The sequence below is a fragment of the Phoxinus phoxinus genome (assembly GCF_949152265.1).
Source record: "Phoxinus phoxinus genome assembly, chromosome: 15".
In the NCBI taxonomy this organism is placed as follows: domain Eukaryota; kingdom Metazoa; phylum Chordata; class Actinopteri; order Cypriniformes; family Leuciscidae; genus Phoxinus; species Phoxinus phoxinus.
This window is the reverse complement of record NC_136890.1, coordinates 10656823-10683904: the sequence shown is the minus strand read 5'-3', so window position 1 is coordinate 10683904 and position 27082 is coordinate 10656823. Positions and strand designations below refer to the sequence as shown.

Genomic DNA, 27082 nt, shown 5'->3' with positions numbered 1-27082 from the left:
ATGTTAGAAGCGCTGATTAACCATCCCTGTTTCGGTCAATGATATCGGCCATCCAAAACCACCTCACCCCAAACAAAAAAAGTATGTATGCTTTTCTGGAAAACTTTCTTGGCATTAACCTTATAGGTTGCCTACATTTCAATGCATCACTTATTGAGCTCATATTCATACGACCATACATGTTGATCTATAAGCTGTTCAACAGCTTCCTCTCATATTACAAGTAAAGTGGTTGGTGATAACATAGATCATTTGCATACAAATGTCTGTAGATACTTAGTACAGTAGCAAAAACATAAAACATTGTTAAATTCAGAAGGTCAGTGAAAGGGTGAAACTGGATAAGGGTAACTGGAGTGCATAGTATGACCCCTTTGTGACTACATTTACATTTAGCAGATGCTTTTATCCAAAGCGACTTACAAACGAGGAGAGCAATAGAAGCAATTCGATTAAAGACCCATCTCTTTAACCTAGCATACGGTGGTTAAGATGCTAATTCTACTGACGTGGCCTGGAGAGAATATCAGACCCTTTCTAATAAACAGCTGTTAGAGAAATGAGAGCATACAACAGGTTTTGTGAGGAGTTAGCGGCTTACTTTGCTTCCAGAGCAAGAGCAATGATCCCTGCCGCCATCGGAGCGGATGCTGATGTTCCAGTGTGACTGTCTGTGCAGCGCTGCCTCAGATCTGTCGTGATCTAACAGGAGAGACAAAAACGTGACAATTATTCTTGTGTATTGTGTTACCATGTGTTTAAGTTGTGAATAAAAGTTAACATGTACACTTTATGATGTAAAGTAAAAATACTTGACTGCTCCCGTTACAATAAGCAACACGGTAAACACCTCCAACAAACCCGCTCCTTTGATGACACACAATGCACTTAACTCAAAAAATTAATCCAGCCAAAGTTTAATTTTGATTTGTTAAATGCACTTCAACATATTGCAGCACTTACTGAAGAATGAAATATGCTATAAATGTGCCATTGTGCTACACTTAGCAGTAAATTCCCATCACTGAGACATTTGTGATTCAGCAGAATTGACTGGATCCACTCAGATACGGTGTCGGCATCAATTTGAAGTTTGTGAGATTCATGTAATAAAATCTTTTAAACGCATTCAAGAGTTTTGTTTGAGGCTATTTGGATCAACTAAACGAGACTCTAATTTCAGCTGTGGGACATCTGTGTGATGGATTTCAGATTTTATTCTGCTCTAGACATCAGGTACACAAAAAAAATAGTGTGGCTGGTTGTTTTACAAGTCAACACCTAGACCCTTCCTGTCTAACTGGGCAGTAACTGGGCAGCTTTTATCTATTTATTTTGTTTAAGATAGATCAAATCAGAAGATTTACGATATAACTTAGACTAGGATGGGTTTAAAGGGCCCTCTGAAAATGTGAAAAGTGACTGATTATTACACACAAGCACGATATAGTAAATGGACAAAGTTGAGAAAACTGAGATTCCGTGAATTAAAATGACCTAAAACCTGCAGAAGACAACAAAGAGAAGTGCTAATGTCTGTAACACTGGGCCTCAGAAAGTAAACGCGTATTGCGAAAGGAGTTTGAAAGCCAATGTGGAATTTCACACGTCACTCGGAGACAAGCTGAGAGACAAGGAAGAACTGTCGGTCTGTAACTCTCAGCGGAGTGTGTAAAAGTGTGTGTGGGCTGTGTAAACCACAGCAGTTAACACCAGGACAGTCTCATGACACAGTGACCAACAAAGCGGATCAAACACACATGCCCAAAGAAATACATGAAAATGCATTAGATGTCAGAATTATTGGCAGCCTTGCTAAATATAAACAATGAAGCCTGTTAAGAAACATGGTGACTTTAAAGCTAATCCAGCGATAGACCTGTTTTCTAAAAAGCAGAAGATCTAGTTGCAGTTTTATGCATTATTTAGGTAACTTACGATTTTACGGTCGTAATTCTCTCCACTACTGTAGGTGGTGCTGAGCGTTGAGGAACACTCTTCCTGATACCAGGGCTTGCGGCCGCTCTCAGCCGTGCTGCTGATGGATATCGTGTAGATGCTGTTGGTGTAGCCGTCACAAGAACAGTGATCTCGACTCCGACCACCATTTCCTGATGCCCAAACAAAGATCGAGCCCCGTCCCTTCCTGCCCTGTGAGCAAAAACCATAAGTGAACAAGTTGTGTTAAATGTGAAATAAAAAATTAAACAAAAAAAGATTATTTACAGTACACTTATTACAGGAAAATGCTTCATGAAAAATCTGGGCTTTATGCTTAAGAGAACAATGGCTGTGGGGATCAAATTTGACAAAAAAAAATGATAAATTGAATGTTACATTTTAGTATTATTTATATACTATTATAGCATTTCTTATTATTTCAAATGAGCTTTTTTTTATTAATTTTCAGCTTTAATGGTTTTATTTTAATATTACTAAGTTTTAGTAATTGTATGATGTGCTTTCGTAATTTTTTATTTTAATTACCATGAATTTAAATTAAGTCTAAATTTAGTTTTGAATCAAATATTTATATGTTATTTAAGCTTTATTTAAATTTAAATTATATTTAATACTTTGAATTTTAGTTCAATTTTAGTTCAATACTTTGAATTTTTACAACAACAACAATATTGGTTATACTACTAAAAAAAGTCATTTGAAATGTTCATTGAATTCAGATAATGGGATCAGGACGATATCATCTTCAGGCATTAATATCCCCCAGCCCTGTCTGAGATCAGTATTATTGACACCAGTATCGTCTATGAGTCTCACACACCTGAAACATGCCTAAACCACTCCAAACACACCTTTGGCACAGGATACATGCCAATTACTGACTGTGACTCATAACTCGGGGAAGATAAACTAAAATCACGTCCTAAAGTTCACTGCCGTAGCAGGTGGTAGGGTGTGGAAAAGGAAAGGAAAAACACCCTAGGTGGGCCAGACCGATGAAGAGACGTGACTGATGACCTGAAAATTACACTTCCTGATTTATGAACTCCACGTCATATGGAAAAAGACACTTTTACTTGCAGGAAAAACATAACACACTTTCATATGAACTATGTGAACTTATGCAGATATTGTTTATACCAGTCTGATGCCGTTTTCAAAGGCCTGTCTGGCGAGGGAAGCGGGCCCGTCCACGGTTTTGCCATCATCATCTGGACCCCAGCTGGCACTGTAAATATCGATGTGTTGAGGGTTTAGACTCAGTGATTTGGCCTCTACCATGTCGGTCACATCTCCGTCCAACATGCGGACACCTGCAGGACAAGCCGAAAGTTAACCTTATACAAAACACTGAAGATCATTAATACTTTCTCAGCAATGATGTATTAAATTGCTCAAAGGCGACAGTTCTTGTGAACTTTCTATTCATCAAAGCAGCATGAAAAAAATGGATCATAAAAATATGAATCAGCACTGATAAGAAGATAAGAAGTGTTTTTACTGTAGAGCTGATCAAATAGTGAGCACGTTGTGCATAAAAATAATTCTTAGAAGAAAAAAAAATTCTTACCAATCCCAAACTTTTTAACAGTAGTGAGTTTATAAAATCTGTAATATTTTTAAATGGACATGTCTTAATGTCCAAACCATATTGATGATGACAAATCTGTTAAAGTTGTCAGATTAAATGTGCATGACTACAGTGGAGCTGTTAAATTTATGTAATAAATGTATGTTATCATTGTACGGTCATTGTGTTATTCCAACTAATGACATCCAGCTTAAAATCTAGATCTAAATGCTTTTCATTTGATAAAAAAAAGCTTTGTAGACAAAAATAAATTGTGCCCATGTAAAAGATTCTTCACAAAACTAAATAACTTTTTTGTATTATTATTATTATTATTATTAAATGGATGTGTTGGACCAGAACGCACAGAGCGGTAATCAAAGGAAGGCGACTTTGGATAAATATAAGACACTACAATTCTTAGTGGTTCAACGAACCACAAAACGTAGGATTCAGATCAGCAAGAAAATAAATAAATATTATAGGGAAGCAAATATAACTTTGCTTTACATTTATTACTTAAGGCACACTATAAGAACTTTGATACCACAGCAAAAACTACTAGCCTAACTAATACAATTCAAACATTATAAAAGGCAAGTGAAAATTAAGTTTAGAAAAAAAAAAAAGTAGAACAAATACATTAATTACAAGCATAGATAAATACAATATAACAAATTAAGAAATAAAGTAAGGTCTAACTCTAGTATTCAGGTACATGCATGTAATAATTAGCCCTAAAAGTAAAATGACAAAAGTATTCAGTGTATAAATTAAATATAGTTTAATATTTGTTAAAGCTTTTGTTTTGTTGTTTAATTAACATCATTTTATTAATGACACTTTAAGCTAAATTTAAGTGAAATGTAGATTTGGATAATTTAAATAGCTATCAACCAAATCTCAAATCTTCCCTTCCAGGCAAAACCTTTAGAACGTGTGGTTGCTTTACAGTTGCATAATCACCTTTCTGTTAGTAAACTTTTTGAGCAGTTTTAATCTGGGCTTCGAAAATTTCATAGCACTGAACGGCCCTGGTTAAAAATACTATTGACTTACTTTTGGCCTCTGATGTTGGATCTCCAACTATTCTTATTCTCTTTGACATTAGTGCTGCATTTGATACTGTGTATTATACTTAAATCGCCTTGAAACTGTTTTTGGCATTTCTGGCACTGTTTTAAACTGGTTTAGATCGTATTTGACCAGACACAGACAGTTTGTTGTTTTAGTAAAATGCAGGTCTGATTTTGGACCAGTTTCTACTGGCATCCCTCAGGGCTCAATTTTAGGTCCCTTCCTTTTTAGTATTTATTTATTCCCGCTTGGTCAACTTTTACAAACTCTAGGTATTAAGTATCACTTTTATGCGATGACACAGATCTATATTCATTGTAAACATGGACGAAGTGAGTCTCATTGCTCACTAAATGTATTACTGAGATAAAAATCAGATGCTTATTAGTTTTTCTCATCAGCTCCATTAGGCTGGCCAAACACCTATTATCATTGATGGTTCTGTACTTGACTTTCAGAAGAAATTAAGGAATCTAGGAGTGATCTTTGATCCTCATGTACAAAATGTTGTAAAGACTTCTTTTTTTTTATTTAATCTTAGAGGTATTCTAAAATTGCGTCCCATGCTATCCTTTACCCAATACAAGAGATCATTTTTCTCCCATTTTGAAATCATTGCACTGGCTATTAGTTAAATTCAGAGTTCAAGTTCTTATGCTCACACACAAAGCACTTAACAGGCTTCTGTCATTTTAAGACCTAATGCACGATCCAGTATATGATACACATCTGATTTCATACTCTATGAGGGTGCATGATGTAAATGCACTGATTATGCGATTATAATGGGATTTTGACAATATTACAATTAAACTTTACCTCATGTAAACACAATACTTCAATCAAACTAATGCAATTAAGCTTATAATTGTAGTAACCACATTCCCATTAAACTATTTTCAAATCGCATTCTTACCACTCTGACCGAAGCGCGCATGTGCTTGGTTCTACACGGATCCTTCATGAATGAACTCCCGTGACATTATTCTGAAGTTTTCTCTTGTCCAAATCGCTAAACTCTGTCAACACAACTCACTGCACAGTCTCTGCTCCGTATCTTCAACCAGACGGCGCAATGGCAGCGTAGGCAAACCCGGCATTGCGATGTTCATCACGGCGCCGAATAATATCTAGTATGTCCATAAAAATTTATTTTGAATTTGATGCGAGTAGATTAAAACAATGGTCGGTAACATGCATACAGTATGCCTATCTGAGTGTGGTATAACCATACTTATTAGAGAATAATTAGAATAATGAAAATTGCATGTAAACTGGAGTGAAGAGTCTGCTCACGTCATGTAAACATCTCACTGGAATTAAGACCGAAGTCTAATTATTAGAAATAATCGCATTATTTGTGCACATGCAAACGTAGTAGACATAAATGACTGCGTTTATGAGAATATTTGCCGAGATGGGCATATTGACCATTTACATGCATGTATCCTTTTGAGCGCAAGGAGATGAGAAAGAGGAATCAATTTTGTGTTCATCTGAAACGTGCTTCTCTGTGTGTGCGGCTGTGAGTGACGAATTGATTTCTCTTTTACCTCTTCTTGCGCTGGAATAGTTTAAAATCTTGTGTGTAAACTGGCAAGACGAAACACATGCACTCTATGATAGTTAAACTTTGCAATTAATCCACGAATCACATGCGTGCCAAACCGTGGGGTCTGGTCCGTACAGATCACAGATCAACTATGATCCTTTTAACCCCTAACTATTCACAACATACTGATTTGTGTTATTTCATAGTTCTGGTGACTTAACTATTCAGTACTGTATGTATATGTTTTTGTGCGAGAACGAACAAAAGGCAGATTTCCCAGGTACAGTCGTGGGTCTAAATCAGCTACACTCACCCCCAATCTTGGCGTTGTAAGCAATGCCCACCGTGCAGTGGGAGTTGTTGGCGGACGCTGCTACTTCGCCAGCGCACCTCGTGCCATGCCTGAACAGAACACATAAGATGTTAGTGTTAGTAACACACTCATACACACATTCACTAACTGCAAAAAAACTAAAACTGGAGACCCTTACGCAAGCACAGGCACTGTTGCTGAACTATTACACACACTCGCTAAAGAAGGAACGCAAAAGTGGACAGGAAACCGAAGAGAGAGACTGAAACAGCTGGGCTGAAACTAAACATGTGTTTCCACAGCCAGCAAAGCTAAAACACAGTGGCTAAATATTTGAGATTTTGAAGGAAAACATTTGAAGCGGTTCCTCTGCTTCAGACGCAACGTGGATACATTCCTGACCCAAACTAAACCCACATAAATCTAACACAAATCATCAGCAAAAAAATGCACTAAAACATCCACTAAAGACAAAGACCGACAGATGGAGAGAGAGAGAGAGACGGAGAGAGAGAGCGAGAGAGACGGAGAGAGACTCGGCTATGGAACCTCCAGCAGTGAACAGCTGCATAGAAAAACTCATGCTACCATGGTAACCACAGTCTCCAATCTAAGCAATTTTAAAAAAGAAAACAAAAAGAAAAAGAAACGGAGATTGTAAAGATCCACAGCAGCACCAGATTCTGGGATGAGACCAGGGTTCGGTCACCATCGCAACCATAAACATTTACAAGGTCAATAGGTCAAAAGGCCAGAGGAATTCCCAGGTGGTCCGTGTGCTCGATCCCAACGCCAATCCCATGTCTCCCGACTAAAACTATTCCAATGATTATCTAATTCTGATTCTGGTCATATGTGACATTTAATAGGAAATAATCTGTAATAAAATCCCCAAAGAATGACCACTTCTCTTCAAGTCTACACTATTGATCAAAGTTTTTAAGATTTCTAATGTTTTTGTAAAGTCGCCTCTTATGCTCATTGAGACTGCAAAAATTTTATCAAAAATACAACACAAGTCATATTGCGAAATATTTTTACAATTTAAAGTAACTATTAAACTATTTTAAAAATATTTTAAAATGTAATTTACTCATGAGACGGTAAAGCTGACTTTTCAGCATCATTACTCCAGTCTTCAGTGTCACATGATCCTTCAGAAATCATATAATATGCTGATTTGCTGCTCAAGAAACATTTCTGATTATCATCATCAAAATTGAATACAGTTAATATTTTTTGTTACATTTCTTTTTCGGGATTCTTTTAAGATCAAAAGAACAGCATTTATTTGAAACAAAAATATTTTGTAACATTATACATCTCTACTGTCACTTTTGATCAATTTAATCCTTCCTTGCTGAATTATATAAATTATTTATTTATTTATTTAAAAAAAAAACCATATCCCTAACTTTTGAATGGTAGTGTATAAAGACATTTTAAAAAACACAATGACGTAAGGAGTTTATGGATTTTAGATTATCTATACACTAGCATATACAAGACACTAACAGAATTAGCCTACAGTATATAACATACAAAACAAATGTAATTCGCAGGGATGAGCAATGCATGTTGAATAAAATGTTCTAGAATGAAACTTCCTCTCCCCCTAAATTATAAATACTAACTGCCTGCGACTTGCAGTAGGAAATAGCAAATCATGGTTTATGACTGTAATGTAAACTAAAGGCTATTGGCAAAAAAAAAAAAAAAAAAAAAAAACTTTAATACATTTCGCTCCAACTTTATGTTTCCATCCATAGAGTCAGCTATACATAATGTGTATCCTTGCATTACTTTAAAAGCCTCAATACTCAGGGGAGCCAGGTATCTAGCTATTAATATCAACAGTTTAACTAACTTTAACTACCTTGCTTAAGATTATGTAAACTAGCTATGTTTCAGAGAATTCAATTTACAGAAAAAAACAAATCTCTCTCAAACTGTTTTTGAACAAGCAGCGTTGTAGCCACTACCAAAGCTGTGACTCTAATTATTATTTGTAATTAAACATTTGAAATTTAGAGGGATTTATTGGAGCGCGCAAAGTAGGGCTGTAACGATTAATCGCGATTAATCGAAATCCAAAATAAAAGTTTGTGTTTACATAATATATGTGTGTGTATTGTGTATAATTATTTTGTATATATAAATACATACACATGCATGTATATATTTGAGAAATATTTGCATTTATATACTGCATATATATTTTTATATGATTTATATTATATATAAATAGAACTATTTTATATATAAATAACACATTTTTATTAAATATATACATGCATGTGTGTGTATTTATATATACAAAATAATTATACACAATACACACACATTTATTATGTAAACACAAACTTTTATTTTGGATTTTGATTAATCGCGATTAATCGTTACAGCCCTAGCGCAAAGGGCCTTTTTATGTTTTGTTAGTAAATTGTTATTAAATCATCGGAGCGAATTATTCATTCATATGACTTTTTTGACGCATTAGAATTTATTCTATAAATGTTTCTATTTCTACATGCTTATCTTCTCATTAAAAAACTGCTTCCACCTCGATCAAACATACATTTTTTGTAATGCACTTTATTCAATATCCCAATATTCACACAAAAATATGTATATATTATTTGTTTTTTAATGCCATGACAGCATCTTTGGCTGTTTTCATACTGAAAACCAGAAGTTCTTCCTTAAAAATAAATTATTACAATCCAATCAAATATGTAAATATGGGAGGCTTTTTTTCAGATAGTAAATATGCAATATGTAGATGGAACAAGGCCATTGTTGCTCTGCCAAGACAATAGTTGACCTGAAAAATAAAGCTGCCAACTACTGGATCTCTTTTTGATAACTCTCAGTTGCAGCAGGCCATATCTGTGGCAATGCGTGTTGCAGTAGCGCTGTCATATCTGGCTATATTTAACATGATAAACAGCCTATAAAACACACACATTTATTTATTTTTACCATTTTGGGAGGCTAAAATTGACATGTAGCTCCAACAACCAAATGCATTTACACTTGTCCAGTTTCATTAGGATCTGTTTATTAACTGTCTTACTTGAATGCTAGTACATCAACTGTATCTGAAAAAAGTATCTTCTCTCTAATATGTTCTTATCTTTAATATTAAAGATAAATTAATTAAATAAAAAGAGTGAAACGGCGAATTGTCAAAACCCTGCTACGTGACACGAAGTCACATCTGCTAGCAGAATACACGTCAATGAGAAAACCAGAAACACACACCACACCTGAACAGAGCATTCCAGCGTTTTCACAACCGCACAAGACACTGAAACGTTTCCTACAAAACCAATGGAGAAGAAACTGCTAACCGTATTATATATAATATATAAACCCATAAAGCATAGAAAATACACTGTCACACATACACACACACACACAAGGAAAACTCCACTAGTGCTGCATACAGCTTAAAGGTCAGACTGGGTCAACAAACTGTAGCTCCACTGAAAGTCTAGTCTAGTGCAAAGCCCACGTTCATCTGTGAGATATATGAACTTGCACTATTTACAATAACAGCCGCTCAGTTTGGAGCTCAAGAGTCCAGCGTCAGTCAGAACGGCCTCCAGCGGCGAAGCTCACGGTCAAAACCCACCGCAGGGAGATTAAGACTCACATTACACAAACTATCAGCGGAGGAACCAACACAAAACATTCCAGCACATTCAAGACCAACAGCTTGTGTAGGATAGACGCCAAACAACAGGGGAACTGAACAAACCGAAAATACAATACGAGCAGTATATTCTTTTTTAGTATGAAGGGAAAGGGGAGCATAAAGGAAAAATATTTTTTCTACGCTCTTTTGAAAAACGGCCACAACCATTATTCAGTAGCATAAACGAGACCCTCATTTTAATTAATAATAATATTTATTATAATTATTGTTGTTGTTATTATTACTTTATTTATTGGATTATTAAAAATAAATTTATTAAATTATTATTCAATAAGAAATTGTTTAAAAAAATATTTATACTTATATTATATTATTAAATAAGAAATAAGAGAATACATTTTTTTATTAATTAAAATATATATTTTTAAAGCTTTTATTGGATACAAACCCTATTGCCTCTAATTATTATTGTTGTTAATTACTACTACCACTAATATTATTGTTATTTATTATATTAATAAGGGGAAAACATTTTGTTTGTTTTTTTTTAACTTTTTTTTAACAGCAGTACAGAGACGTTAACCAATCATAAAAGAGTTCAGTTGCATATGTAACTCTTTAAAGCTACAGTAGCAAAAACAGCCTTTTTAATTCATGCTAAGAGGTTATATAAAACTAGAGCATTGGCGCTTGCAACGCCAAGGTCATGGGTTCGATTCCCAGGGAAAGCAGGAACTGATAAGAATGTAAATGTGTACCTTGAAATGCAATGTAAGTCGCTTTGGATAAAAGCGTCTGCCAAATGCATAAATGTAAATGTAAATGTTTATTGCAAAAACATTTTTCTGCAAACTATGAACAGACTTGAAGGAAAAAATGTTGTGCTGCGAAAGTAGAATATGCCTCATTCAAAGGAGTTAACTGCCAAATAGTAATGTTGTCTATACTTCCTGTCTGGGTGAGAACTTTTGAACTTTCTGTGCTGGAATCCTCACGGAGACAGAAGAAGGTGGATGGTATTCTATACAGCGTGTCTATACATGCAGATCTAAACCTCCCTTCTCTGGTCTCCAACACACACTTCCTCCTGACAGCAGTGACGGCTTCAAACACTCCTCTCTTCCTCGGGCCACGGAAATACTTCTAATGGGGCTTCTGAAAGTGTAAATTAAGAGGAGGAATAGTTGTGCTAAACGCTCATGCATACGTGCACTCACATGCAGAGACCTCCAGATGGGGGATTGAGGAGCATTTCTGTAATACAGCATTCAGTGGTGTCGGATACAGTCAAGAGCCACTACTCTATTGCACATTAGGAATAAGTATTACATTTCAGCACATAACTCGTCCCACACCATTTGAGTTACGGACATGAATTCAACCTCAGGTGTGATATCGCTTTCTTAAGACTATAATAAAGGGGGGGGGGTGATCCTATAGACTTACACTGGAGGAGGGACAAGACTTGGGATAAATAAATATTTAAAAACCGGTTTTTGTATTAGAGAAATAACAATGTGATTTTTTGCATTACTGTAACGTGAATTGGTGGGTGGGTGAAATAATTTTAAGTTGAAGCACTACAATTATTAATTGGAATAAAAAAACTAAACTAAAACTGAACAAACTAAAAGTGAAAAAAAAATGTTTTAAACCTAAATCATATTATTCAAAAAAACTAATTAATATGACAAAAGTACAAAACAAAAATGTATCTACCCTTAAAATGAAAAAAAAAAAAATCAATCTTAAAATTGTATTTAAAATTATGAATTCAAATATTCATGAAACAGGGTTTCCACACCTTGGTTAACTTCAAATTCAAGGACCTTTTAAGGACTTTCCAGGTCCAATACCCTCAAATTCAAGGACTTAATGTGGGGACACATTTCAAGTGAGAGCAAGGTTACATCGTGTTACCTTGTAAGATACAAGATTAAAAAATAATACTTAAATAACACTGCACAAAACATAATTTCTTTCTTTTGAATTGAACAGTGAAATATGACCCAGGCATGTTCTTAGAAATCACAAATATAGTGCAGACGTCACAAACATTAATTATAGAAATTATTATGAGGCTTTTTTGTCTTTTTACACAAAAAAGAAAGGCAGCTCATTCTATGGAAAAGAGCTTTGTGAACATTCTTCAAAATATAGTCTTTGTGTTCCCAGAAAGAAGGAACAGCATAAAATTAGGAATGAGTGAGTAAATGATTGTCATTTGTGGTTGAACTACCTAGGGGTGCGTTTCCAAAAAGCATCGTTAGCCAACTTATGGTCGCAAGTTCCGTCATTACCAACATAGTTCAACGTGTTGGTGTTTCTCGAAACTAAAGTTCCAATGAATATTCGCAAAGAGTATCGCAATGTTGAGTGGTTGGAACGACAGCTTTTAACCTGTGGTTAGAAGCATAGTTTCTTGTTTTTATGACATGTGAACTTAATCCTTATCTGGAGCAAAATTAGAAAGCTGACATTCAGTACAATTTATATCTTCCATTTCTAATACAGTATATAAGAATTTAATTTACATCTTATTGCCCTGGTTCCACAGACTGGGCTTAGATTAAGCCAGGACAAGGCCTTAGTTCAATTAGGACATTTAAAGCTACAATATGTAATTTTTTTCGCCGCTAGGGGTCGGTAACATCTTACAATAACAAAGGCGTAGGTTTATGACGCAGTGACGAGCTGAATGATGGGACTTGTTGTCAAGCTGATGGATCTAATAATGTTTATGGATGAGTGAAAACATTCATGTTTTTTTAACATTACAGTGGTATGAAGCAGGTCGCGATTGCTAATAATAGACAGATATCACACGCAAGTCCCGCGGATATAAAGGAAAAAGAATATTTAATTCTACCGAACTACCCGCAAGTACTGAATTAATACTCACACAGGTCAGTTTATTTGACGAATTAAACTTGTGAGGTAACGCAGCGCTGTTTCACTTGGTCTAAACTATCACTAAACAGCATTTGAGTGTGTTGAAAGTTATAATGTTATTCTATGTGTTAGTTCGTTTGCTATATGAAACTAGCAGTAAGCTAGATCGACATTAGAATAACAATACTGATCATATTCTAACATTTCATCATGTTGAGCTAAATAACATTGATTTGTTTTATGTACATTTGCTCACCTGTCTAATAAAGTATATGTGCAAGAGCGGTGTCGCTGTCAAGTCGTGACTCGTGAAGCTCTGTCAAGTCCAAGTTTGTCACGGACGTGGAGCTCTCGGCATCTCGAAAACGCCACGCCGATATTGATCCTCATTTTAGTTCTCCTTTTTTGTCCCCAAGTCTGCTTACCATGGTCCATAATGTTTGAATGAAATAAGAACAGCGTGCCGCTAAACGTTACACACTACGCAGTTGTCCGCGTCTGTTGCCATGGTTACGTCATGGCTATGGCAGTACGAGCGGAAACTGAGGATAGCGCGGATATTGCGTCATTGACAGGCAACATTTTTTTCCGGGACGGCAATTATTTAAAATGGGAATTTCTCTGAAATAAAAAAATCTTTGGAGACTTTTGGGATATTGTAAGTACACAACTGCAAGAAATATAGGCTATCACAATGTGCAAGTAATTTTTAGATATTTTATGACAAAATTCTTACATATTGTACCTTTAAGTCGCTTTTATAAACTCAAACAGATCAACATAAAGGAGTATAAGTTATAAAATAAGTTATTACTCCAGTAATTTGCGACAATACGGTTATGGGAAACAGTCATGACTAGCTAGTTTATTTCTTTAATAATGCATCGTACTATGGTATAAGTTTCATCTTTATTCGGGAAGCACGGTTAATACCCAAGCAAATACCCAGAACGATATTCTATCATCAGTTGCAGAACTGCAGTGCTCAGAAACAGCAACACCACAGAGGACTAGAGCCCAGGCCAAGCTTTCTGTCTGAATGGTCCAAAAAAGCTGTAGAGCCATCTGGCACAGGCTCACACACACTGGTAGAGTGAGTGGCAGCCGCAAAAACACATGGGGGTCTCCACCCACTCACCAAACACACCCATTTATACATGCAACAAACCAAATATCAACATTCACCAAATACACACTGATCTTGAGCCAACATTTCCACTCACGCACATAATCTCTTAAAGAATGCTAATTACAAAAATCACTTTTCGCCAAACAAACATGCCAAATACACTTACTTGCACACACAAGCCAAGCGCCATATTTACTCATACACCTATGAAACCCTTAGACACACAAAAAGCAAACTCCAAAAACCCACATTCACCAAACACTCTTACTAGCGCACAGATCAGAAGCCAAATACCCACATTCGCACACACCACAGAGAGGACTGTGCAAACAAAGCCTTTCCAGGGATTTAATGACCTGAAATGCTGAAAGTATTGAGCGTGTGCATGTGTAATGAACTTCACTCTTACTTGTTCTCATTACTGGCATCATATCGGGGCATGGGATCCATGTCATTACCGTTCACGTCATAACTGGCCTCAATATCCTACAAACAGATCAAAAGCAACAAAAAGACTCATGAGAACATATTCAAATGTGGATTTGTCCGTCCGTTACGTTCATGCACCAGTTAGGACATACAAAACATGCTAAAATTGAACAAAAAAAAACATAATTGTTTGATTTTTACACGTGAATGACCTTTTTAGGAACAGATTGAGCTTTTGTGCTTTTGTTTTCCTCAATGGGGAAAAACCCAAGAGTTCAGATGAGCCGAGAGAAACTAAAAAAATTGTTTTAATACGGAGAAGTATCAATAAAAATATCTCTACGAAATTAAAACGGATTATTTACGTAAAAAACGTAACCAAGGCGTTACATATTTATCTACACACAGAACATATTTTCAAAATTGACTTAAAAATGCTATTCACAATCCCTACAACCAAAACTATTTTTATTTCCAATATTATATTCTTACTGGCTGAATTAAAACGCATATGTAATGAGGTCATGTGACAACCATTTAGAATGTTTTAATATGCACTATTTTCACTTTCGACTGTTACTATTAGGAAAAAATAGCAACCACTATTCAGTATGCAGAGTATGCAATACGCAAGAATTCCACAGCCGTACATACACAGAGATACACTTACATAGTTCTGTATGAGATCTGGGTGGTTCCTCTCGATGCCGTCATCCAGAATGGTAACCACCACATCCTTGCCCGTGTAGCCTCTCTTCCATGCGCCCACGATGTTCATGTCAGACTGACAGTTATGGATGTTATCATTACAGTGCTGCATAGACACAGATAAATGAGGATGTGAAATTTTTAATTAGGTGAGGAGTTATATAGTGTATATGCTTACACTAATGTTTGAAGTTTGGGGTCAGTAAGTTTTCGGCAAGAATGCATCAAAGGTAACAGTAAAGACATTTATAATGTTACAAAAGATTTCGATTTCAAATAAATGCTGTTCTTTTCAAAGCATCCTGACAAAAAAAATGCATCACGGTTTCCACACAAAAAAAATGTAAGCAGCACAACGGTTTACAATATTGATAATGATAAGAAAATGTTTGTTTAGCACCAAATTGTCATATTAGAATGATTTCTAAAGGATCATGCGACACTGAAAACTGGAGCAATGATGCTGAAAATTCAGCTTTGCCATCACAGGAATAAACTACATTTTAAAATATACTCAAATAGATACCGGTAAGTATTTTTGATCAAATAAATGCAGCCTTGGTAAGCATAAGAGAATTTATAATAAAGATTAAAAACCTCAAAGTTTTTGAACTAGAGTATAGAAAGTGTTTTTTGGAGGATTGCCTTAATTTAGTGCTTGCGTTTGCAAAAGTATATTAAGTATGAGGCTTTTCAATATTATTATAGATTTTTTTTAAAGCACAGGGTGGACTCAAACCCACGTCTCCCACGATTTCTACAGCTCAATGTGTCGGAAGCATGCTCGCTAAATACAATGTCACAGCCGGAATAAAATCCTGGCTATTTTTGGAAAAGATCCCAAGCACGTGGTAAAAAGCAAACATTATTTTTAAAACGTATCTTTGTAAATTACTGCATCTTTTCCTTGCGTATCTCAGACACTGTAATTACATGTGTCACATGGAACCAAATGTACACTTTCATTGGGCATAGAGTTGGAATTAGACCCCATCCTGGAAAGTCAAGTTTATTAGCTCCCAAAGTACAACTTGCGGGTCAACAAGAGAAACCCGAGCCAAATGGATGCATTCAGGTCAAAGTATTAATGTTATCTGAGCCATATTAACCATTGACAGAGCTGTAACAAACCCATTAGAGAACAAACACTTAGTTCACTCTCGCCGTTTCAGTCTAAGCTATGAATACGATCGTAGACAAAGTGATGACAACAGAAGCAATGTGTGTTACGCATCAAGGTTTCGGTAGCAGCCAAAGTGCAACCTTTTGTACATTCTGGTAAATCTGAATGGCTGTTTATCATGCAAAAAGCAAGGATTTCTTCACATTCCTTATGTGCAAACCAACATGACAGCTGATAAAGGGGTAGTTCACCCAAAAATTCTGTCATTAATTACTCACCCTCATGTCGTTCCAAACCAGTAAGACTTTTGTTCATCTTCGGAACCCAAATAAAGATCTCTCCATTGACCGCTATATGTAACTACCTTTTGGTCGCTTCAAAAAGTTCATAAAGAGATCGTAAAACTAATCCATATGAATTGAGCGGTTTAGTTTAACATTTCTGAAGAGAATCTGTCGCTTTATATGATGAACAGATTAAAATTAGACAGAAGCTCAACCGAATCTGCCTGACGCGCCGAGAACAAACCTCTTGCGGAAGCTTAAATATGTTGCGTAACACGAAAATGAACCTCATTGGTTCTTGCTGAAGCTCAAACGTGATGCGTAACACGAGAATGAACCTCATTGGTTCTTGCTGAAGCTCAAACGTGCTGCGTAACACGAGAATGAACCTCATTGGTTCTTGCTGAAGCTCAAACGTGATGCGTAACACGAGAATGAACCTCATTGGTTCTTGCTGAAGCTCAAACGTGCTGCGTAACACGAGAATGAACCTCATTGGTTCTTGCTGAAGCTCAAACGTGATGCGTAACACGAGAATGAACCTCATTGGTTCTTGCTGAAACTCAAACGTGCTGCGTAATACGAGAATGAACCTCATTGGTTCTTGCTGAAGCTCAAACGTGATGCGTAACACGAGAATGAACCTCATTGGTTCTTGCTGAAGCTCAAACGTGCTGCGTAACACGAAAATGAACCTCATTGGTTCTTGCTGAAGCTCAAACGTGATGCGTAACACGAGAATGAACCTCATTGGTTCTTGCTGAAGCTCAAACGTGCTGCGTAACACGAAAATGAACCACATTGGTTCTTGCTGAAGCTCAAACGTGCTGCGTAACACGAGAATGAACCTCATTGGTTCTTGCTGAAGCTCAAACGTGATGCGTAATACAAGAATGAACCTCATTGGTTCTTGCTGAAGCTCAAACGTGATGCGTAATACGAGAATGAACCTCATTGGTTCTTGCTGAAGCTCAAACGTGCAGCGTAACACGAGAATGAACCTCATTGGTTCTTGCTGAAGCTCAAACGTGATGCGTAATACAAGAATGAACCTCATTGGTTCTTGCTGAAGCTCAAACGTGATGCGTAATACGAGAATGAACCTCATTGGTTCTTGCTGAAGCTCAAACGTGATGCGTAATACAAGCATGAACCTCATTGGTTCTTGCTGAAGCTCAAACGTGCTGCGTAACACGAGAATGAACCTCATTGGTTCACACACGATAAGCGAACATGCTTCAGCTTCCATTTACCACAACTGATGTGTGAGTTGATGAATGTGTATATGTGAATACAGGCATAAATTAAACCCGTTTATCATATAAAGCGATTGAGTCTATTCAGCAATTTTGGACTAAACCACTCAATTCATATGGATTAGTTTTACAATCTCTTTATTAACTTTTTTGAAACGCCAAAATGATAGTTGAGTAGCTGTCAACAGAGGGACAGAAAGCTCTCAGATTTCATTAAAAAGATCTTAATTTGTGTTACAAAAGAGAATGAAAGTCTTACATGTTTGGAACGACATGATTTTTGTGTGAACTATACCTTTAAAACAAGAGCCTGTTTATACAATTACCTCACAGAAATGGTCTCAGCTAGAAGTTATGTTAGAACTTACACTGAAAAGTTCAGCGTATCTCTCTGGGTGGTTCTCACATGTAGAAACTCGGCTAATCTGGTGTGACAGGCATCGTTTCCTTTGAACATTTAAACTGACAAATTAGTTTTAGTTAAAAACACCAAAGGTTTACTACCTGCCATTGCGATTTAGCTAAAAGACGTCTTCAGCAACACAAGATTGGCTTGGTTTGGCACTTAACTAAACACAACATTGTCTTTAATGAAAGCATTCGCAACACCTTTGAATTCTGTAATGGGCAGTATTGCGGACTTCAACAGAATATTCAAATAACATAGGACGTGACTTGAATTTATCCGTCAGGATTTTAAGTTAGCCTATACTTTGACTGGACAATAATATCATAATATAGTAGTCTTCATCCCAAAGTTTCATACTCGAAGAGTTTTACCTTGCTGCTATTAGAAGGAATAGTATGCATTGTGAAATAAGCTTCACAAATAAATTGCACAGAATAAAACCCCCTGTCCCTGTGCCTATTCTTATATCAGCAGAAAAGAAACGTTTTAATAATACATTTTAATGAATAACAAAATGTTTCCTTTCAGAATGAGATGTGCTTGATGAATCATTCACTGCAAGACCTCAGTTAAGCACTTGACTTGAACAGCTCTATAGCTCCACTATTTTTTTTGCAGTAGACTGGGAAATGATACAAACCATGACAATGATCAAGACTTCGCAAGTGTTTTTCAATACACAAGAACGATTTACAACATGTTGAGAATACTCACTAAGTACCACATACTGCTCCATTTAGCATCATTGAAGTAAATCGAGTTGGACTGGACCATGCTGGATTGTACAGGACCAGGATATGAGGGTTTATAATCTCGCTTTATTCTCCTCTTCACGACCTGCTGTTGCACCCATTCCACCTGAGAAAGAATGAGAAGAAGAAATCCTTTAGGAACTGACAAACACCAACATCTTTTCACAACATCCCCTCTCTGTAACAGTCTTCCGATTAAATGAAAGACACTGGAATACAATAATGAGAAACATCCTATATAGTAACAAGAGTACATTTGTGAGTCAGCTCAAACTTTAGCATCCATCTTTTCACATGCAATAGAAAGTCACTCTGTGTGCATCTCACAACAGTTCCTATACGAGCGATTTATAGATTACCATGACAGAATATCCTAATTGAAGATAGTTAACTCCACATTAGCAACATAAATTCATCAACTAACCATTCAGAGACATCCTGTTGCATTCTACATGTTGTCACTTCTTCTTAAGTCTCTCCATCTTTGTCTGACTCCGTTTTAACATTAAAGGCAGAACAGTTTCTGTAATTTTAGTGTGTCTGCGTGAGGTAATCGCAGCTGCTAACACACACGAGCTCTTGAAACCCCGCCCTCTGCTGCAGCTCATTTGCATTTAAAGGGCCAGGCACAAAACGGTGCGTTTTTGCAAACCCTCAAAAAGTGACAACTTTAACATGCTATATAAAAAAATCTGTGGGGTATTTTGTGCTTAAACTTCACACAAACACTCTGGGGGCATCAGAGATTTATTTTACATCTTGTGAAAATGGCATTTTACCACCCCTTTAATTTTTCCTTTTATAAAATATGACCTTTTGTTTTTCAAAACCGAATATTTTCTCAACTTTTATATCTTTTCAAACCTTGTATGATTTTTCTCCCGTCTGCTGAATAAAAAGCGTATTGCAAATAGTTATGAGACACAAATGTGACCCTGGATCACAAAACCAGTCACAAGAAGCACGAGTATATTTGTGGAAATAGCCAACAATACATTGTATGGGTCAAAATTATCGATTTTTCTTTTCTGCCAAAAATCATTAGGATATTAAGTAAATATCATGTTCCATGAAGATATTTTGTACATTTCCGACCGTAAATATATAAAACATTTATTTTTGTGAGTGAATGCAGCACAATCGCAAACATAAATAGACAACTTTAAAGGTGATTTTCTCAATATTTCGATTTGTTTGCACCCTCAGATTCCAGAGATCCACATAGTTGTATCTCGGACAAATATTGTCCTATCCTAACAAACCATACATCAATGGAAAGCTTACATTTTCAGCTTTCAGATTATGTATAAATCTCATGTGACTTGTTTTGTGGTTCAGGGTCACAAATGTTTTTTGAAATCACTGATGTCAAACCTGAAGAGACCACATGTCAATGAATACACAAATGTGAATGAGGTTTGAAATCTACAAAGGCAGAATTTTTCTTTGTCTTTTTGCCATTTTTGGAGACTGGTCCATTCTTGAAACCCTGGTAAGAATTCACTTTCAAAGAGCAGCATGAACAAACGGCTAAGTATCTCCTTTTGTGTTCCACAAAAGAAAGACAATCAAATGTGTTTTGAACAACACAGTGTTCAAAACAGATTTTATTTGACGTTTTTTGGATAAAACAATACAAAACAACACCGTGAGGTTTGCAATGCGTTAAACCAACTCTCCTTTTCAAGATTATTGACGAATAAACGAAGTGTTGTTTATGAGCGGAACCATTTAGTCGCTTTGCAATGTTGAGCAACAGTTGTTTGGAATACGCCGAGTTCTAGTCACAGATGAGCAAGATCAGGAGTCCATATAGACCATAGAACACACAGGTGTGGGGTTGTCATAGTGACAGCCTGACCTTTGGCTCCATGGAGATGAAGCTGTGTGAGTCTCTGCTGAAAAGCGTCGACCTTTTTATCGTCCGGCTGTGGAAGAAATGGTAGTAGTCCTTCAGATCACCAATCTAGAGGAACAACACAAAACTGCCATTTAGTGCATAGCAAATAAAGAAGCATGACATAATAAGTACAATAGATCACCACGTCACAAAATATCAGGTTGCGAAGCAAGAACCCAAACACGCTGCTATACTTAAGAGCAAATCGGGGCGGGTACATCTAATATGTAACAATATCGGTATGAATAAAAGGCAAGAGCTACAGCAATATTCACCCCAGACATGTTTAAACTGGCTTATGTCATTAATTATTTAGAATGTCATTGACTGCAAGATTGGTTACTCAAGAGGCTGTATCACTTTCCACTGAACAGATTCATTTGACAAGTGCAAAAACACCAGGCAGCCATGACACATTCTCCACAGACTACTGTACTCCATAGGGATACATAAGTCTGCCATAAAAACAATGAGTCTTGAAGCCAATGATAAGCCTTGCCAGTTTACAGTCAGTCAAATGGGCGTATAAAGCAAATGCTTCAACATTAACTTGATATAGGGCAAACTTCTGAGTTCATAAATAGCATCTTATACTTTTGTTTATTTCAGAAACACATAGACAGCTAAAACGGTCTCCTAAGGCAATCTCACATTCCAGGATCCTATAGCAGATTCCCACAGGAGGGCATGATGATTCTGACGAGTTGCAAAGTTCAGGAGTGTTTAAGCTTTCATAAGTAGTTACTTTGGATGTGACAACCTCGCAGTTGACGACGGGACTCTTAGCTGGCACAATAAGCACTGATGAACGATAAGATAGCACATTGTGAAATCAGAGATTGAACGCGGTTGCTGTGAAATCTGTAGACACACAGCAGATCTGAGATCTGGCATACAGACATGTTGCAGTAGAGCAAAGTTTAAGACGCCAGCATTAACCTATTATTTATTTAAATGCACCAGCCATTCATTTTTTACCATCAAAGTACTAACTGGATAACGAAACATATTATTAAACTAAATTGTCATGAAGATTTTTTTCTTGCTTCCCGGAAAGAAGATGAAGCTGGATTGAGGCCAAAGCATTTTATGCCACATAATGCAGTTCTTGACTTCAACTAAACTTGGCTTGACAAATTAAAAACCAGACCAAACAGCTGCATTATGTATACATTTAGCTACCAAGTATTTCACTTTATTAAAACATATGAAACGTTAAAGGTGTAACATCTTAAGCTTTTGTAACATTTTCAGCATGTTACAGTGAATGTTACATCATGAATCCTGCTGAAGCTGCATGTCATGCATGGCTTGAGTTCCTAACTTATTGTTTTAACATACAGAAGTACACCTAAAAATGATTTTGAAAATAGCAGATAGATACAAGATAGTAGATCCAAGCAGTAAAGTTTCAAAAACACCTGTTGTTGTTGGGAGTCAGTCAGTGACCTGTTTGTTCACTAGATTTTTCTCTGAGAACTGGGTGTTCTTGGGCTAAAAACTAGTCTTCATGCACATTCATGAAGATTAAAATCTATAAAACATAAATTCAGCTTTCTCAACTATCACAACACAACATGTAAAACTCTGTGAAACTTGTGTAAAGGCTTGACGTGTGAACTTCAATCAAAGCGAATACACTTGAACTGATGGGAAACAGCATTGGACAGCAAATACGATGAAATAACACATGTGAGATGCTTCACAACATCTTTGTGCAGGACACACGTACCTGGCCCAGGTTTCTATACCCATATTTATTGGCGATAAGCCCTGCTTGCTCAGGTCCGCCGGCTATCCGAACAGCCCAGTGGTTGGTGTAAATCCGAGCTTTGCACGGAGAAGACGAGAAAAAAACCAAGCACAGCGAAACCAAGACGCACGGGAGGCTGTTCAAAACCATCTTTCGCCCGCTCTCTCTCGCCTCGACTCTCCCCAGCACCCCCGGTTCAGGAAAACAACCAAACTTCGTCTCGCCGTTCAGTGGGGATTCTCATAGAAGTGTCGCTTGAGCTCCACATATACTCAACAGAGGGTGAGCGCAGGATTTAAACTGGATACGAGCCTCCGAACGCTTCAGCCTGCAGCGCATCGGCCGCACACACTCCGACGCCACGGAGAGAGAGAGCGAGAGAGACACAAGAGTCTGTTTGCACAGCTTTGGCTTGATTTGTTCTCTCTAGACAGTGCCGTTACTTCTGCCTTTTTTTGTAAAGTGGAGATATGGTTCTAGCGCCTCCCTCAAATAACTACAGAGAGAGTCGGGAGAGTACGGACAACGAGCCGTGTGGGGTTACCGGGGCTCCGCAGGGTCTTAAAGACACACCGCGTTCCATCAACACAGATCCGGCTGCGTTGTGACATTTATTCCCAGTGACATTCTTCCCATTATACCTCTGTGAAGATGATGACAAATTATACAGTTTTGGTTTGTCTGTATATTTGTGGCCAGAAATGTAGTTTTATGACAAATATAAAATGTATTAGTTTGTTTCAGTCTTTAATTTGATTGACCATGGACTGGGGTGCTTAAATTTAATATAACAGCACTGGGTTGTTTCACTATATTGACTCACAAATTCTGCATCCCAATTTAGAGGCTGCATCCTAAGGGCACATTTGAAGGCCAATTGCGTCACCGAGGTGTGACAAATCCTGATAGCACGTAGGCTAAGTCTCAGAGATGTCTAATTGATGTGTGTGTTTGCTCATCTGCAATAGCCTGGCTCCGCCCTCCTACATACTTCCGCTCAATTTTAATTTTCCTTCAGTACTACTGGGTTTGTGGTATTCATGGGTTTTCTCTGGTCAATTTTTTACCAGTCCAATCAGTGAAAAGAGGGAGTTTCTGCTCAACGATGACGTTGAGGTTGTGCGCTAGTTTGATTTGAAGTTTCATCATGACCAAACGTTAGCGATTGGTTATGGCAGATCCAGAGTTGCTCTGGGCAGATCCAATAGTTTTAAACTTCAACAGAGTACCCGGCTACAAGGAAGTTGACACTTGTCAATGGAGAGAGGCCAGACTCTCTGTACAAATTAAAGTCTGTTAAGACCAGACTACATAATACGTCTCCTGGCAGACGTTAAATATACAATAGAAATCGCCCTCCAACCAAAATTGGGTTGTCCCAATTCATAGGCTGCATCCTTCGAAGGACTCAGACTTCAAAGGCCACTTTATTTCTGTAGAAAGAGTATAAACTATATAACTATCTTAGTAAGATAGTTAACATTTGGCCCGCTTTAAATCACTTAGAGACTTAAATGGCTTTAAGATGTTTATGATTTAGAATGTCTGTGTGTTATAGTCAGAATTGCGCGATATAGGCCTAAACATGCCATTCTGAGGGAAAAAGTCAGAATTTCGAGTTTATTTCTCGCAATTGCAAGTTTATATCGCGCAATTCTGACTTTATAACTCGCAATTGCGACTTTATATGTAAACTCGCAATTGTGAGAAAAAAAGTCAGAATTGTGAGATAAAAAGTCGCAACTAGGCCGCCCTATACCTTATTTATTTTTCCTTCTGTGGAGGAAACAAGCTTCCATAGAATCATCCATTGATATGAATAGTAGCCTAGCTAATCATAGTTATCGTTCTTGATACCAAAGATGATAGCCTAACCATTTTAAAAAGTTTTAATAATTGTTCTAATTCTGTAAGAATAGGGAATTCCACAACAATAATGATAACGGCACAAACTCCTTTGCGGAAAAACAATAGGCCTAGGGTACCAACTGGCCAAGATTTTGGTCTAAAATATTAAATACTGCCAATTAACTTTTATTAATTTTTGTTTTAGAGCAACATTCACATAATATCAGCATGATGGCCTATACAGCTGCATCAGTGCCCACTGCCCAGTCATATTGAGTTTGATATTGTTTATTGTTGATTTAGGCTATTGGTCATGGTCAGATTTGAGAAACATAGTCCATCAGTCAAAAGTTGTTTTTCTGTATTCAGCTTGCTCTTGAGTAAACACATTGTTTGCCTTGTTGTTTACGTCGAGTCCATTAAATTCTGTCCATAAACGTGTGACTTACAGATCTAAGGTGGTGGGCTGCTTATAATTATTCCTCTCACAGTCGCATCCGCTCGTCACCAGACATACTTTTGATGGCATCATTATGTGGCGAGCGTTACGCGTCGTTCTCATTCACGTCATGATTGATTGATCTTTGTTTTGGTTACCCCTCCGCGCTCTGTTCCGTTTGCAGTACAAGTGCGAATCAGCATAATTGCACTAATTACGGCCAATTTCTCCGTGAATGGAGCCGCTGTCAAATCCTACAACAGACGAGGGACAAGAATATCTCACGGTCCTTATAAACGAGATGAAAGGGGGACGAAAACACCCCATGAACACGCCATTGAGTGCGAGAGCAGGATTGCAATTTAAAGCACCGAGGGTGGAGGAGAAAAGGGGGAACATGCGGAGATTTTAGAGAGGAATCAAGTACCCAGCTCACGGAGGTAGCGGCCGGGAAACCCCATTCAGCGCCGCTTCTCTACCGGGGGGCGCAAATTCCGCTTGACAGCCATTACCCTGCGAGCCCGAGTCGCCCCCCTTCAAGTGTCTTTCTCTAGCCCCTTTCACACAGAGATTCTGGAAAATACACGGATAATGTGACCCGGGATTTGTCCCGAAATCGTTTGATTTTGGTTCATTCACACTGCCTGTGATTTTCCGGGATCTGTGAGTGCGTTTTCACACACATCCCGGTAAGATACCGTAAAGACACGTGACATCAAGATGAGACGTGCAATTAAGCCTTTATTTATCACCTCTTCAGAACTGAGTAAACAAACGTAATGTGCGGAAATCACTGGATAATTATTATCCCATAGAGGGATGGGGGTTTGGGGGGTCTTGAACCCACAAAGGCGATAAAAAAAAGTTGGGGGGTACTGTTGTTGTTGTTGTTTTTTTGTTTTTTATCTAGGCCTATTTATTTTTATTATTTTTTTACAAATAGGTAGCTATCGCCATTTAAGTAGGCCTATGTACAAAGTTAGATTACAAAGGCTGGAATAGCTACATTACACGACTTTTGCCCCGATATAGGCCTACCTGGCGAGTTGAGGTTAGTTCCCGAAAGTCTGGGACAGTCTGCAGTTTTTGGTTTAGTTGGTTAACAGAGTTATTCTTTATTCTTTGGAACACAAAGGTTATTTGGAAAAATATATTATTTTTATGTTCTGCAGAAGAGAGAATAGCCTATGTCAAAAACAAAAAAAATATTATTTTTCTTTTTTTTGGGGGGGGGGGGGGGTAGAATTATGTATTCAATTTTGTAAGTTTTACAAGTATGTCATACAGTTTTGAACAAGAAGGTGACAAGGACAGAGTTTTAATTATGTGTGAATATCCTTTATTTTCCAACATGAGTGAGAAAATCCTCAACCGAAATGTACTGACAAAAATGATTGTTTGATTATATACGCCTCCTCATAACTCCTCAGACCACCTAACAAGGAGTTCTGTAGCTAATGCATAAAACCCATTTATTCATTTGTGCACTTGTTCACCAAATGCAATAAGGGAAGTGGGTCAGCAGCGTGTAAAATGATTTGACTGGTTGATGCAGTCAAGAGTAGGCTATATTACTTGATGGCTTCTCGAAATTGAATTTTTTGCGGGAAGGATTTTATGTTCTAAACGCTGTTGGAAATGAAAGAGACAGTAGTCAAACATCACACGGGATGGGCCCATTGACCTGCATTTGTGAGAGGGACAGCCAGAAAACACACAGCAGCAACACAAAAAGGGCTCTGTGGCCCTGATGGCAATGTGGGAGCCCCTCACTGGTCCCACTGGCAGGAGATCATTGTTATTCTCAGCAAATCAGAGCATGGATGACACACAACTTCATTCTTAGAAACATTTTCCCTCTTTATGAACACACATGCACGCACACACACACACACACACACACACACACACACACACACACACACACAGAGACTACATTATTCTGAGCCAGCTAGCTATTCAGCTGACAGACACTCTTATGCTATAGCAAAGTAAATGAATGAATGCAAACACCACATCAATTAA

At 37.3% G+C, this 27082-nt stretch overlaps 1 protein-coding gene across 2 annotated transcripts in view; it reads right to left on the bottom strand.

The window, feature by feature from the left end:
* The window catches only part of pcsk5b (proprotein convertase subtilisin/kexin type 5b), a 48450-nt gene extending 25043 nt beyond the window's left edge, over nucleotides 1–23407 (bottom strand). For both annotated transcript variants that reach the window (XM_079637042.1, XM_079637043.1), the window contains exons 1-9: nucleotides 22750–23407; nucleotides 20979–21083; nucleotides 19080–19223; nucleotides 15256–15399; nucleotides 14566–14642; nucleotides 6475–6563; nucleotides 3103–3275; nucleotides 1939–2151; nucleotides 602–702 (exon numbers count right to left, since the gene is read on the bottom strand). In XM_079637042.1, coding sequence (XP_079493168.1) covers nucleotides 602–702; nucleotides 1939–2151; nucleotides 3103–3275; nucleotides 6475–6563; nucleotides 14566–14642; nucleotides 15256–15399; nucleotides 19080–19223; nucleotides 20979–21083; nucleotides 22750–22920 — 1217 coding nt within the window. In that variant the 5' untranslated portion in view covers nucleotides 22921–23407. The remainder of the gene's footprint in view (nucleotides 1–601; nucleotides 703–1938; nucleotides 2152–3102; nucleotides 3276–6474; nucleotides 6564–14565; nucleotides 14643–15255; nucleotides 15400–19079; nucleotides 19224–20978; nucleotides 21084–22749) is intronic.
* Nucleotides 23408–27082: the final 3675 nt, after the last annotated feature.